This window comes from Neolamprologus multifasciatus, chromosome 14 (genome assembly GCF_963576455.1).
Source record: "Neolamprologus multifasciatus chromosome 14, fNeoMul1.2, whole genome shotgun sequence".
NCBI classification, from domain to species: domain Eukaryota; kingdom Metazoa; phylum Chordata; class Actinopteri; order Cichliformes; family Cichlidae; genus Neolamprologus; species Neolamprologus multifasciatus.
Genome location: NC_140452.1, coordinates 7,068,332 through 7,084,030, shown reverse-complemented (window position 1 = coordinate 7,084,030; position 15,699 = coordinate 7,068,332). Strand labels below are relative to the sequence as shown.

Sequence of the window (15,699 nt, the reverse complement as noted above, 5' to 3'; positions counted from 1 at the left end):
GGGCTATTAGTTAAAACACTTATAGATAACTTATTTTTTCATGGACTAATCTTCACGTGCTTTATTCGAAGCACACTCTCCTTGTAGTCACTTGCTAATTTATAGTCAAAGTATTCACTCACTGTCTTTAGGGTTTCTTTTTTCTTTTCTTTTTTTTGTCTTTAGGGTTTTACTAGCTTATTTTAGCTCGTAGCCACCTTGCTATCAGCATGGCCTCTTCACCTGTCCCTCCTGCACTTTCCTGCTCATTGTGTTAGGTGTTTAGTTACTCTTCAGCCTCTAGCAATTATGTTGCTTGGAATAAATGTAACCTATTTTTAGCTCTGGAGGCCATGATCACTGAATTGGAGACCCGGCTTTGCACCCTTGAAAACCACATAGCTAGCCTGTCCCCTGTAGCAGACTATCCCAAGCAGACAGGAAAACAGGCTGGCTGGGTGACGGTAAAGAGGAAGCATAGTCTTAAACAGATGCCCCATCAACCTGTTCATGTGTCCAACCATTTTTCCCCACTTGGCGATATACCCACTGGGGATCAGACCATGGGAACTGGCGCTTCTATTCTAAGATGTGAAGTGTGGCATTTCATCTAACAACACGAAATGCCATCTTGTGGTCGCCTCGCTGGATTCGCTGTCGGGAGGAGTTAGCGACTATGGAGCATGGGCACTTTGGAGTGTTCGAATAGTCACTGGGCTTCCCCAATCAACGTGGTGCCCAAATCTGATGGCCAGTGGAGGCCTTGTGGGGATCTCAATAGAGAGAGGACCTCTATTTTTTCTGTGATTGTTTTAGTACAGCAGTATCACAAGATTCCTGTGTGCACTTAGGGTGTCCTCAAAATTGCCATAATTACTCCGTAATTACTTTGGCCTTTTCAAGTTTTTGCTCATGGCCTTCGGTCTGAAGGGTGCAGCCCAAACCTTCCAGCGTTTGACTGACTTATAATAATAATAATGGATTGCATTTATATAGTGCTTTTCGAGACCCCTCAAAGCAAGATTAAAGTTGGAGTAAAATATTGGGATCTCTCGTGTCATCCTTACATACCTCCTCAACATGAACATATCAGATGATTTTATTTAAAATTATTATGGCATTTATATAAAGAAATTATTTGCACAACAAATAATTATTATTTATGTGTTCTTTTCAACATTCCTGAAATGATTCATAATGTTTTGTACCATCTAGTATGAAATCTAGATGGTACAAACTGTCAGGGACCTGGGTCTGAGCGACCCAGGGTCCATGAGCAGTTGTGGGCCTTTTTTTATGTTTTGTGAAGATGTGTGTGCACTGTTCTACTGTCTGGGGGTTTGTCCATGTGTGTATGTATAGGGAGGTGTGTGTGTGGTTGTGGCTGTAGCCAATGTACTGAAATGTGCTACAGGCACAGTCAGGCCTGAGGATGGCTGGCCACGACCAAGGAGGATGCCACACATCTGCAGCGGATCAGCGTGGGCGGACGGAACTACTTAATGGTGTGGTGAAGCCTCCACCAACGCGGGATTATTGCGTGAGACTCCATGTCAGTATTGTTTAGTGTCAAGTCCAGTGTGTGTATGCCCGCAGTAGTTTAGTGTCTTGACGGCCGCTTCTATCATTTCCTGCAGGAGTAGCATGGAAAACCCGAGTGCTGCGAGCACGAGCAGTGCAGACACGCGGAAGCAGAAAGCACAAGACACGGACTTATTGGGAAGGAAGACACAGCACAGGAGTCAGGGAAACTCATGGGGATGGTTTATGTGAATATTTACTGCACTGTAAATAAACGCACTGCTAATCACACAGAGTCCAGCATTTGGGCCCTCCCTCCCCTACTTCCCCAGAATAATCCCGCCAGACATGGACCCAGCGGACTCTGAGGAGAGGCTTAGGAGGAAAGTCACGGACAAAGTTAATAGACTCTGCGACCTATGGCTGGGGGCGCACGGGGATAAATTTCGTCTCGCTGTGGAAGATCGGCTGAAGGAGACGCTGTCTTGTGTCCCCTGGGTATTGGATACGCTTTACCCGATCGTCGCGGACTTTCTCATTAAAACGCTCAACCTCCACTCTCCATCTCAGGCTGCTCTCCAGCCCGGCCAGCTGGTGGATCCTCAGCCTGAGACGCCGGCCCCGGCATAGTCTAAGAAGCGACGCACGTGCCGCTGGCGCTCCTCACCACAGCTGGATTCCTGGACTTTCCAACAGCTGGCTGTGGTGAGTAATATGGACAATTTTTCTTTACTAACCTCATCTGTGTATCCGACCACGGACTGTGTGAATGTTAACACTGTACTAAGCCCACTACTCTACTCCCTCTACACATATGACTGCAGTCCCGCCCGCCCAGAGAACATCATTGTCAAATTTGCTGATGACACAACAGTGATGGGGCTGATCACAGGGGGAAATGAGGTGGCTTAAGGGGAGATGAGGTCCTGAGACTGGGAGAATGGTGTGCATCAAACAACCTGACACTTAACATCACCAAGACCAAGGAACACATCCTGGACTTCAGGCAGAACGGAACTGCCCCTGCCCCCCTGCACATCAACGGAGAATGTGTAGAGCGAGTGGCGTCCACATCTCTGCAGACCTCTCCTGGGCACCTAACACCACTGCCCTAGTCAAGAAAGCCCAGCAGTGGCTACACTTCCTAAGGGTGCTCAGGAAGGAGCAACTAAACACCCCGCTGCTGGTGACCTTCTACAGATCCACCATCGAGAGCCTGACCTATGCAGTGACATAATATAATAATTAATAATAACTATTAATTGACGAAAGACCAAGACAGACTTTTAATTAATTTGAAAGCCTGATGCTTAGCCTTGTCCACCCCAGTTGTAAAACTCAGTAAAACCAGTCTTACTTGTTATCGTCTATTGTCCACCTGGGCCTTACACAGAGTTTCTGTCTGATTTCTCAGACTTTTTATCTGATTTAGTTCTCAGCTCAGGTAAAATAATTATTGTAATGTAAATATAATGTAAAAGAACCCACCCACCACTTTAATCACACTCTAGATCTTGTTTTAACATATGGCATAGAAACTGAACATTTAACAGTGTTTCCTGAAAACCCTCTCCTGTCTGATCATTTTCTAATAACATTTATGTTTACAGTAATTGAGTACACAGCAGTGGAGAGTAGATTTTATCACAGTAGATGTCTTTCTGAAAGTGCTGTAACTAAGTTTAAGAATATAATCCACCCACTGTTATCATCTTCAATGCCCTGTACCAACATAGAGCAGAGCAGCTATCTGAACACTGCTCCAACAGCGGTCGATTATCTTGTTAATAATTTTACCTCCTCACTACGTACGACTCTGGATACTGTAGCTCCTGTGAAAAATAAGGCCTCAAATCAGAAGTACCTGACTCCGTGGTATAATTCTCAAACACGTAGCCTAAAGCAGATAACTCGTAAGCTGGAGAGGAAATGGCGTGTCACAAATTTAGAAGATCATCATTTAGCCTGGAGAAATAGTTTGCTGCTTTATAAGAAAGCCCTCCTTAAAGCTAGAACATCTTACTATTCGTCACTGATTGAAGAAAATAAGAACAACCCCAGGTTTCTCTTCAGCACTGTAGCCAGGCTGACAAAAAGTCAGAGCTCTTTTGAGCCAACCATCCCTTTAACGTTAACTAGTAATGACTTCATGAAGTTCTTCACAAATAAAATTTTTATCATTAGAGAAAAAAATACCAATAATCATCCCACAGATGTAATATTATCTACAGCTACTCTTAGTACCATTGATGTTAAGTTAGACTCTTTTTCTCCAATTGATCTTTCTGAGTTAACTTAAATAATTACTTCCTCCAAACCATCTACATGTCTTTTAGACCCCATTCCTACAAAACTGCTCAAAGAAGTCCTGCCATTGATTAATTCTTCGATCTTAAATATGATCAACCTACCTCTAATAATCGGCTATGTACCACAGGCCTTCAAGCTGGCAGTAGTTAAACCTTTACTTAAAAAGCCATCTCTAGACCCAGCAGTCTTAGCTAATTATAGTGCCAATCTCCAACCTTCCTTTCATATCAAAAATCCTTGAAAGAGTAGTTGTCAAACAGCTAACAGATCATCTGCAGAGGAATGGCTTATTTGAAGTTTCAGTCAGGTTTCAGAGCTCATCACAGCACAGAAACAGCTTTAGTGAAGGTTACAAATGATCTTCTTATGGCCTCTGACAGTGGACTCATCTCTGTGCTTGTCCTGCTAGACCTTAGTGCAGCATTCGATACTGTCAACCATAATATCCTATTAGAGCGATTAGAACATGCTGTAGGTATTACAGGTACTGCGCTGCACTGGTTTGTATCATGTCTATCTAATAGACTCCATTTTGTGCATGTAAATGGAGAGTCCTCTTCACACACTGAGGTTAATTATGGAGTTCCACAGGGTTCAGTGCTAGGACCAATTCTGTTTACACTATACATGCTTCCCCTACGCAGCATCATCAGAAGACATAGCATACATTTTCACTGCTATGCAGATGACACCCAGCTCTATCTATCTATAAAGCCAGATAACACACACCAATTAGTTAACCTGCAGGAATGTCTTAAAGACATAAAGACCTGGATGGCTGCTAACTTTTTGCTCCTTAATTCAGATAAAACTGAGGTTATTGTACTCGGCCCTGAAAATCTTAGAAGTATGGTATCTAACCAGATTCTTACTCTGGATGGCATTACTTTGGCCTCCAGTAACGCTGTGAGGAACCTGGGAGTCATTTTTGACCTGGATATGTCCTTCAACGCACATATTAAAAAAATATGTAAGACTGCTTTCTTCCATTTGCGCAACATCTCTAAAGTTAGAAATATCTTGTCTCAGAGTGACGCTGAAAAACTAGTTCATGCATTTATTACTTCCAGGCTGGACTACTGCAATTCATTATTATCAGGATGTCCAAAAAACTCAATGAAAAGCCTTCAGTTAATCCAAAATGCTGCAGCAAGAGTACTGACAGGGTCTAGAAAGAGAGAGCATATTTCTCCTGTTTTGGCTTCCCTTCATTGGCTTCCTGTTCAATCCAGAATTGAATTCAAAATCCTACTCCTCACATACAAGGTCTAAAATAATCAGGCCCCATCTTATCTTAATGACCTTGTAGTACCATATCACCCTATTAGAGCACTTCGCTCTCCCACTGCAGGCCTACTTGTTGTTCCTAGAGTATTTAAAAGTAGAATGGGAGGGAGAGCCTTCAGTTTTCAGGCCCCTCTTCTGTGGAACCAGCTTCCAGTTTGGATTTGGGAGACAGACGCTATTTCTACTTTCAAGATTAAGCTTAAAACTTTCCTTTTTGCTATAGTTAGGGCTGGACCAGGTGACCCTGAGTCCTCCCTTAGTTATGCTGCAATAGACGTAGGCTGCCGGGGATTCCCATGATGCATTGAGTTTTTCCTTTCCAGTCACCTTTCTCACTCTCTATGTGTTAATAGACCTCTCTGCATTGAATCATAGCTATTATTAACCTCTGTCTCTCTTCCACAGCATGTCTTTTATCCTTTCTTCCTTCTCTCACCCCAACCGGTCACAGCAGATGGCCGCCCCTCCCTGAGCCTGGTTCTGCCGGAGGTTTCTTCCTGTTAAAAGGGAGTTTTTCCTTCCCACTTTCGCCAAAGAGCTTGCTCATAGGGGGTCATATGATTGTTGGGTTTTTCTCTGTATCTATGAAGCGCCTTGAGGCGACTTTTTCTTGTGATTTGGCGCTATATAAATAAAATTGAATTGAAATTGAATTGAATTAGCTGCACGGAGGCAGACAGGAAGAGACTGCAGAGGGTGGTAAACACAGCACAAAAACTCATCAGCTGCCCCCTGCCCTCCTTGTCTGTCGTCTACAACTCCCATTGTCTTAGTAGGGCCAGAAACATTTTAAAGGACACTACCCACCCCGGCTACCATCTTTTCAACCTCATGCCCTCTGGCAGGTGCTATAGATCCATAACGGCCAGAACAAACAGACTCAGGGAGTCTGCTTATTAGCTTATTCCCCAAACCCATTACCATACTCAACTCAAACTTGCACAAAAGCAATCTGCACTGAAATATCATCAATTCTCTGCCTGTCTGTCTCTGTGTCAGCACTGTACTGTGTATTTATATTTTGTTACATATTGTTTTATGTCTTATGCTTTCATGATTGTGTAAACTGCTTGCTTTTATGTTGCTTTTATTATTCTACCATGTACAGTGTTCTTGAGTGTTCTGAAAGCCACCTTCAAATAAAATGTATTATTATTATTATTATTATTTAATCACAGTAGATGTCTTTCTGAAAGTGCTGTAACTAAGTTTAAGAATTTAATCCACCCACTGTTATCATCTTTAATGCCCTGTACCAACACAGAGCAGAGCAGCTACCTGAACGCTACGCCAACAGAGGCCGATTATCTTGTTAATAATTTTACCTCCTCACTATGTAAAACAGCCTTATTTTTCACTGTAGCTCCTGAATCAGAAGTACTTGACTCCCTCGTATAATTCTCAAACACATAGCTTAAAGCAGTAAGCTGGAGAGGAAATGGCATTTGACAAATTTAGAAGATCAAGAGAAACCTGAAAATTCGATAGACTTTGCGCAGGAAATTTGTGCACAAAGAGAGGGTTAAGCCATTATGCTTGTCTTTCAGAAAAAAATCCTGTAAGGGAACAAGGATGTCTACTGGTCTGTGATATCACGTAGTAGGGATAGTTGGAGGATGAGCCACCAGGTAAATTATAGAGGTGAATATCTAATAAATATTAAGAGAGACGACCAGCTATTGCAAGAGAGGTGATAAGGAACAAGAATCCAATTCTTGTTCCTTATTAAGGAATTTTGGATTAAGGATTTTTTCTATGATTGATTTAGTACAGGGATATCAGGTATCAGGATCTTGTGCACGTTGAGGATTTTGGCCTTTTTGAGTTTCTGCGCATGCCCTTCGGCATGGAGGGTGCAGCCCAAACATTCCAGCGTTTGATTGACTCTGTATTGCGCGGGCTGTCCTTCATTTTGTATATCTAGATTATATCCTGGTGGCCAGTAGCTTGGAGGAATAGCACATGTTCCACCTGCTTCAGGTTTTTCAGTGCTTGGCAGCACATGGCCTGATCACTAACCCGTCTAAACCTCTGTTTGGTTTACCAGTTCCACCGAGATTAAAGTTGGAGTAAAATATTGGGATCTCTTGTGTCATCCTTACATACCTCCATAACATGAACATTTCAGATGATTTTATTTAAAATTACTATGACATTTATATAAAGAAATTATTTGCACAACATTTATTTATGTGTTCTTTTCAACATTCCTGAAATTATTCATAATTTACTATATAGGTATTAAATCTACATGGTACAAAGCACTATGTCATTGCCAATAATGGGCCACTACATTACATATAAATGCAAACACACTGCCAAACAGCAGTCATCTTTAAAGTTATTTGCAACTACACATGTGGTGAAAAGTGGAGAGAAAGAAAATAAACTAAACTAAAAAATAAATAAATAAAATAAAATAAATTACTGTCTAGTCACCTGCAGATTTAAAAAAAAAGAAGATAGAAAAGTGAACTCCCATCCTCACTTCCTAATTACCTGGAGGCACCCTAAAGACAACCGGCCCCTCTCAACAGTTAGTACAAATCAGTTGGTAACTAGTTAAGAGAAGGAGACCAAACATTGAGTAACAAATTCTCATTTTGTCCTAAGATAGCAGCAACTCTTTCATGAGAAATAACTCTAAACAATCCCCTGTACCACAAATTAACAGTGGGACGTTTATCCTTGGCCCAGTTAATTAGAATACATTTCCAAGCCAGCAACAATATTTTATCTAATACTTTGCGCTGCAAATAGGTTCATAAAGATTCTTTTGAAAGTAAACCAAGAAGAAAATATCCAGAGTCCCTTCAGATCTAATTCTTAAAAATATTGCTCAATTCTTGAGATATGGATCTCAAAAATCTTTTGATTAGTTTACATTTTCAGAAGTAATGGAAGAGGGTACCAGTTTCTTTTGGACATTTGGTACAAAAAGGGGAAACATGAGGTGTAATCTTATGCAAAACATTAGGAGCTATATATAGGTAGGGTTAAATTTTGTATTGGGTTTCAAGCAAGTGGTTACAAGCAAAAGTAGATCTAGCTATCTTAATGGGTCCTTTCCAATCCTCCTCAGAGGATTATTAACATGATTATTAAAATCTCTCTCCCATTTATGAATAGCACTCAGTGTACTGCATGGAAAACATGATTCAAAGGAATTTACTGTCTCTTACCTATAATGTTGTTATAGAGTGATAAGGAGGCAAGAGTTGTAGTTTTTTTCTTATATTGTTTTGCATGTGTGTGCGTGACAATGATTAGATAGACAAAATTTAAATATATTTACTCACATACATCCATTTCTTTCAGCAGCATAGAACATATCTTGCAGTGTACTATAATCCATGCATCCATTTGTTTCCGCTTATCCTTTTCAGGGTCGCGGAGGGTGCTGGAGCCTATCGCAGCTGTCATAGGGCAAGAGGTGGGGAACACCCTGGACAGGTCGCCAGTCTGTTGTAGGGCTAACACACAGAGACAGACAACCGTTCGTGCTCACATTCACTCGCGCATTCACACCTATGGGCAATTTGGATTAATCAATTAACCTATCCCTACAAGCTGAATGTCTTTGGACGGTGGGAGGAAGCCGGAGTACCCGGAGAGAACCCATGCAAACACGGGGAGAACATACAAACCCCACACAGAAAGACCCCAGCCTGATGGAGAACCTTCTTGCTATGCGGGAACAGTACTAACCACCATGCCACCGTGCTGCAAAAGTTAATTATAAATCCTTTATAAGTCAAAAATTACATATAAGTATGTATTTTTCCAAAACTCTGTTATTTAATGTGTCACAGAATTTTAAGTGACTTGTAATGTCTACTAATGTAATAATACATAATGTAAACACAAAAATGGCAAAATAATTTAATTGGTTAAAGTTTTTGTTTTTTTGTTTTTTTTAGTTTATAATTTTTCCCATAACATGTTTTTTTGTATTATTTTCTGGCTTAAGAAATATTATGTAACACTTGGGTGCAAAAATGCAAATTAATAAGCCAAAAGCTGAGGACAAAATTGCAAATATTTCTACAGCTACAGTGAACTTTCCAGGAGAGCTGATGTATGCTGGGATGAAGGTAATCCACACAGCACAGAATATCAGCAGGCTGAATGTGATCAATTTGGCTTCATTGAAATTATCAGGAAGTTTTCTTGCCATAAATGCCAGGATCAAACAAATGATTGCAAGGACACCTATGTATCCCAACACTGCATAAAAAGCAGCCTGAGAACCTGTATTACATTCCAGAACAATCATCCTATTGCTGTATGTGAACAACATATGTGGGTAAGGTGGGTTTAAAGTCAGCCACAACACACATGTTATTAGTTGAATCAAAGTGCAGGAGCAAATGATGATTCTTTGTTGTGCGTGACCAAACTTTCCAGCAACTTTGTTACCAGGAAATGTGGCTTTGAAGGCTGTGACAACAACAATGGTTTTTCCCAAGACACAGGAAATGCAAAGGGCAAATGTCACACCAAACGCGGTGTGGCGCAGCATGCATGTCCAGACTGTTGGCCGACCAAGGAAAGTGAGAGGACAGAGAAAACACAGAAAAAGAGAGAATAATAAGAGAGAGCTCAGCTCAAAGTTGCTGGCTTTTATCACGGGAGTTTCTCTGTAGTTGATAAAAACCACCATTGTCGCCAAGGAGAGAGAGGCCCCTAACAGGGATACAAGTGTTAGAGCTATTCCCATGGGCTCATGATATTTCAGGAACTCAATTATTCTAGGGATGCACTCATCTTTTCTCTCATTGGACCAGTATTCCTTTGGACAAGGTGTGCAGTCTGCTGCACCTATTGAGGATAAACAGAAAGGGTAAGTGATGTATGTAGATAACATTTTAATAGAATATAAAATTATACTAAGAATAGTAATAAATTAAAATAAAATCATATCATGCAGTAAGACAATATTTTAAATATTAGTTATATGTAGACACTAAACAAGCATGTTAAATTGTACACTTTTGACTTAATATGGCACATGCACTCTTGTTATTGATCCCTTGTCTACCTGTTGAGTTGGCTATAGTTCCATCAGCACAGGGTACACAGTCAAAACAACATATAGGTTTTCCCTGAATTTGAGCTTTTCTGGTTCCAACTGGGCAAACATTAGAACACACTGATGTGGGGACCTGTGACAAAAGAAATATTTAAGTATTGTAGAGGTAAATGATTATGTGTTAACAAGAGAATATTAAAGGATGAGATGCTAAAAGTGTATTGCATGTAAAAATAGAGAGACATCATGATTACTGTTTTTCCTGTCCTCCACACTATCTTTTCCTCCTCGATGCTGAGCTTGTAATCACCATTTGCAGCAAATGTCAAATGACCAAGTGTCACATGTTGCACTTTTCCATTTATCAACTGCCAGTTAATGACATCATAAGAAGCAGGAGGATCGCCATTCTCATCAAAAAACACCTCATCACCAAACTGATTTGTGAAATTCACCCTTTGTAATTTTTTACTGACCTACAGAGGAAAAGATAATGCATTAGATACATATAAATATTCAATTATTGGTTTTGTTTAAACTATTTCAACAATTGAAGCTTTCAGCTGCACTATTTCTCACCTCCTTGGGTTGAATATCTGTCAGGTTTAAACATCGCTTTACTGTTTGTGCTCCAACTGGTTGGCAGAATACCAGCTGATGCAGAGCATGTGCAATAGCATAAACCGCTTTATAGACATTATAGGTCACTCTGAGCTCTGTGACATTGAAGAAATCATCCTCGGAATTCATTAATGTTTCATTGCCTGTACATCTTTTCGTTGTGTCCTCAGTAGCTGCATGTACCCCTGGCAAAACAGGTGTGCAGCCCACCATAATCTCCCAGAAATCCCTCACGAAAGGTGCATTGGGATCTGTATAAGGACTAATACTTGTAAGAAAGTGATTAAGCTTAGGAATAGCCATCTTCTGCATTACAAATCCCACTGTTCCGCCAAAGGATCTATACATTTCAGGCGTGGATGGTCGAGATGATGTTATCCAAGCCACACAAGAAATCCACTGAATTCCTGTAATGTTCTGGTTCACAATCTCTTGCATCAAAGGATAAAAGTCACCATCAACAGAAAAAGCTAAAATTACTTTGACAGATGACTGTTTTATTATTTCCACCACTTCTAGAAATTCATCTCTTGTGTACGTGCGTAGAACTGATGCAACAAAAGCAACACAAACCCCAAACTTTTCAACCTCCTCCTTAAAAGCAAGAATTCCATTACGTCCATAATCATTGTCTGACTGTATGGCTCCAATCCACTGCCATCCAAAATGTTTGACCAGTGCAGCCAAAGCTTTTGCCTGGAAATAGTCGCTGGGGATTGTTCTAAAAAATGTAGGATATTTAGTTCTGTCACTCAGACAAGCACACGTTGAGAAGTAGCTGATCTATAAAAGAGAATAGAACACTGAAAGAGTGTATATGTAATGCTACATCATACAATGCCACAAAATCCAATATCACTTAGCATCATAAAACAAAAAACTTTATCTCTTACTATTGGCATATGAAATGGTCCAAGAATTCCAGCCACAGCTATTGACTGAGATGATCCAGACTCTGCAATGAGGGCAGATATAGCTGGAGGGCAATGAGAAGTCGCCTTTGCCTCCTCTGCTCCACTAGCCAGTGTTAATGCAGCACGTAAAGCATTTGTAGGAGATGCGCAAGAGTTAAGTATCCTATAGCCAAGAGATATGTTTGGAAGGAGAGCAGGATCATTGTTGATTTCTTCAATGGCAAATAACATTGCCTGTGTCCATCGATAAATTCGCAGGTCAAACCTAAAGACATGTTAGTGATTGATACAAGTCATAAAGTAACCCTGCTATTGCTTCCCATGTATATAAAGTACAATGTCAGGAATTAAAACACAAATAAACATACATGTATGACATATGAAAAAGCCATTTGTGTTAAATCATACCCTTCACACTGCACTTTAGGCGGCTCCTTATCAAATGTAGAGGTGCTGAGTATCTGTTTGATCAAAATTGGGAAGATTCCTCCGATCATTATGTCACCTTCCTTAAACAAACTTGGCATATCAAACCTGCCAAAAAGTTCACAGCCAGATACTGTGTTCGTGCTGAGAACACACAGAAATAGAAGGATACCTCTTTGCATGTTTGCACTCCATTGCCATATAGGCATGAGAGCACAGTTCTTATAACAACAGTATTACATGTAGTCAATGTGCTGTAATTTCCCAAAGGGCCCAGTGATCTTAGATTGGCAACCTTGGAATCAGGAAATTAATGCTCTACACGTATTGTTAAATGTCAGTAAACTATCTTGTATCGAAAAGTGTCTAAAACTACTTTTGCAATGCACATTAATCATAAAGAAATTTGAAAGGGACTTTAAAAAACTCTTTAGCTAGATAATGTATACGTTATCCATAGTCTTTCAGTTTTCAAGATCACAGATAGGGTAAATACAATTATTGCCCCTATAAGTACACTGTAAGAAATGTACATAAAAATTACAGTTAATAACTGTAAAATCGCAACGGTAAATTACCATTAAATCAAAAAGAGTAATTGATTGTAATATGGACATTACATTTCTGTAAATTGAAAAATTGTGATTTGCTTTTATTTTTACACTGCTAATATGTTGAAAATATATTAATGTACTGTAATATGGCACATTGTCTTTGAAAACAACAGGGAAAATCTGTAACATTATTTACAATTAATCACCCTACAATTTACATAATAAGATTGAATGACAATCTTTCCTGCTTTTTTCATTTGAATTTATGATTTACAACTGTATATTAATTACCTAAAACATACTGTTACACTCAAAATAAATTTCCTGTTATTGTAAACTATTTTTTGCAACTTTTTTGTATTTAAAGTTTTGAGGGATAAACCTCTTAAATTTCTCCAAGTAGAAATATATGTAAAAACAAAAAACGATTTTACATTCTTTTGTAGTTTATTGCACTTTTTTGCAATTTATGTAGTTACTATGGACTTAATGCATACATATTATTAAAATATGGGCTATAACAGTTGTATTGATGTATAGCAACTTGAAATACTCCCAAAAATGGCACTACAGCATGTAAAAATATAAAGTATGCTCTGGCGGACTTGGTTCTATGGTAGGTCTTAAAGGGTTAACAAGCTCAGGCTCAGTATATGTTAACAGTACATACAAACAATTACTAATAAAAGTTCTAGAGTCTCACCAAGTATAACACAGCTATTTACAATGAAACAAAAATATTTTGTGGTATAGTGAGGTTTAAATCATGGATTTACCACTGTTCAGTCCAAAGCGCTTCACACTACATTCAGTCATTCACCCATTCACACACAGGCGATGGCAAGCTACATTGTAGCCACAGATGCGCTGGGGCGCACTGACAGAGGCGAGGCTGCCGGACACTGGTGCCACCGGGCCCTCTGACCACCACCAGGCAAACATGGGGTTAGTATCTTGCCCAAGGATATTTGGCATGCAGCCAGGAGGCAGCCTGGGATGGAAGCACCGACCTTCTGATTAGTGGCTGACCTGCTCTGCCACCTGAGCTACAGCCACCCCACTATATATATATATATATATATATATATATATATATATATATATATATATATATATATATAAAAATTCCCCACTCGCCCCTGCGGGCGGTCAATCCTTCAAGCTGGGGTCCTCTACCAGAGGCCTGGGAACTTGAGGGTCCTGCACAGTATCTTAGCTGTTCCTAGGACTTGGGACTGTATTTAATAATCGATAAGTTTCTTCTGAATGGATTAAGAATGCTTTTTGTTTTCCGCATTGCAATGCATCACAATTGTAAATCATTATACGATTAATTGTGTCAGTTCTATTAGATGTAAGATTGTATATTTGTTTTTGAAATGGGCAGTTTGCTTTATTGTTCTTTGTATTTGCTTTCAGACTGCAAGGAAAGAAGGCTAATCTACACTGAGCATCTGAAGAACAACATGCAAGTCCTCCAGCACATTGAATCCCAAACCTGTTCCAGTTCCTCAGACACCATCAGAGGCCCTCTACTATCAAGTCTGGATAAAAAGGAACTTTGTTAACCACTGCAAGCATCAAGTATTTTAACTTTTGTTTGACTGTTTATTATGTACTTATTTGTTTTTGGTTGTATTAAGTTTAATATTAATTAGATCAGTGCCTTTTTAGTGATTAATTTGATTATTAAATATTAACTGTTTAAGGCAGCACGGGGGTTAGCACTGTTGCTGCACAACAAGAAGGTCCTGAGTTCATTTCCTCCATCAGGCTGGGGTCTTTCTGTGTGGATATGCAGTTTGTGGGGATAGGTTAATTGATTAATCCAAATTGCCCATAGGTGTAAATGTGAGTGCGAATGGTTGTCTGCCCCTGTGTGTTAGCCCTGTGACAGACTGGTGACTTGTCCAGGGTGTACCCCGCCTCTCGCCCTATGAAAGCTGGGATAGGCTCCAGCGCCGCGACCCTGAAAAAGGATAAGCGGAAGCGAATGGATGGATGGATGTTAACTGTTTAATTTAATCATTGTCTCTACTGGTTTTTATTAATGTTTCTAGCAAATTATGACAAAAAGTCAAAGAATGTAAGTTTTATGCCAGTTAGCCCTATTATTTTTATTACCTCATTTGTTGGACCTTAATTTTTTTAGACGACATTCTGGCTGCAACAGCTGCCAATAATTTAGTGTAAATATAAACTTTTGAATAAAAAGGCATGTTTTGTATTATACAGCTCTTCTGTGCTTTGTCAATAGGAGAGAAAAAAGGGCGAGCGAAAAGGTGAGAGAAAGAAAAAAAAAACAACCTCACGGCTCCCAATAAGGAGCCGGCTCGCGTCTTTCACTTCAAAGAGTCGGCTCTAAGAGCCATTTCGTTCGCGAACGACCCATCACTAATAAGAATACATTTCCAGGTCAGCAACAATAGTTTATCATCTAGTTTATGCTGCAAATAAGTTAATGCTGATTCTTTTGAAGGTAAACCAAGCATAAAAAATCCAGGGTCCCTTTAGATCCGATTCTTAAAAATATTGCTGAGTTCTTGAGATATGAAACTTCAAAATCTTTTGATTAGTTTACATTCACAGAAGTAATGGGAAAGGGTACCAGTCTGTATTTGACATTTGATACAAAAAGGGGATACATGCAGTGTAATCTCATGCAAAACATTAGGAGCTATATATAGGCGGTGTAAAATTTTGTATTGGGTTTCAAGCAAGTGGTTGCAAGTAAAAGTAGATCTAGCTATGTTAATGGCTCCTTTCCAATCCTCCTAAGTATATTCATTATTAAGATCTCTCTCCCATTAATAAATAGCACTCAATGTACAGAGTGGAACACATGTTTATTTCAAAGGATTTACTGCATCTTGCTTGTAATGGTGTTAGAGACTGATAAGCAGGCAAGAGTCTGTTTTTGTTTTTTATCTTAAATTGTGTTGCATTTGTGTGCGGGTCTATAACTACTCACTCACATCCATTTCTTTCAGCAGCATAAAACATATCTTGCAGTGTACTGTAATGTTAATTATAAATCCTTTATCAGTCAAAAATT

The 15,699-nt window shown here is 39.6% G+C and overlaps 2 protein-coding genes across 2 annotated transcripts; both read right to left on the bottom strand.

Annotated features, from left to right (window-relative positions):
* Positions 1–9,008: 9,008 nt before the first annotated feature.
* LOC146503405 (vomeronasal type-2 receptor 26-like) lies at positions 9,009–10,002 on the bottom strand. The gene has a single exon (XM_085183833.1). It carries the CDS (start codon positions 9,962–9,964, stop codon positions 9,014–9,016), a length of 951 nt encoding a protein of 316 aa, XP_085039959.1. The 5' UTR covers positions 9,965–10,002; the 3' UTR covers positions 9,009–9,013.
* A 107-nt stretch (positions 10,003–10,109) lies between these two features.
* Positions 10,110–12,161, bottom strand: LOC146503404 (vomeronasal type-2 receptor 1-like). The gene is made up of 3 exons (XM_085131132.1): positions 12,073–12,161; positions 11,644–11,827; positions 10,110–11,533 (listed from the first exon to the last, which is right to left on the bottom strand). Exons 1-3 carry the CDS (start codon positions 12,159–12,161, stop codon positions 10,673–10,675), a joined length of 1,134 nt encoding a protein of 377 aa, XP_084987258.1. The 3' UTR covers positions 10,110–10,672.
* Between the last annotated feature and the right edge of the window lie 3,538 nt (positions 12,162–15,699).

Coding starts and splice junctions, on each gene's coding strand:
- LOC146503405 (XM_085183833.1), bottom strand. CDS start 9,964: ATGTTATCTACATACATCACTTACCCTTTCTGTTTATCCTCAATAGGT.
- LOC146503404 (XM_085131132.1), bottom strand. CDS start 12,161: ATGATCGGAGGAATCTTCCCAATTTTGATCAAACAGATACTCAGCACC. Junction 11,828..12,072: donor CCTAAAGTGCAGTGTGAAGG/GTATGATTTAAC, acceptor TCTTGGCTATAG/GATACTTAACTCTTGCGCAT. Junction 11,534..11,643: donor GACCATTTCATATGCCAATA/GTAAGAGATAAA, acceptor TCTCTTTTATAG/ATCAGCTACTTCTCAACGTG.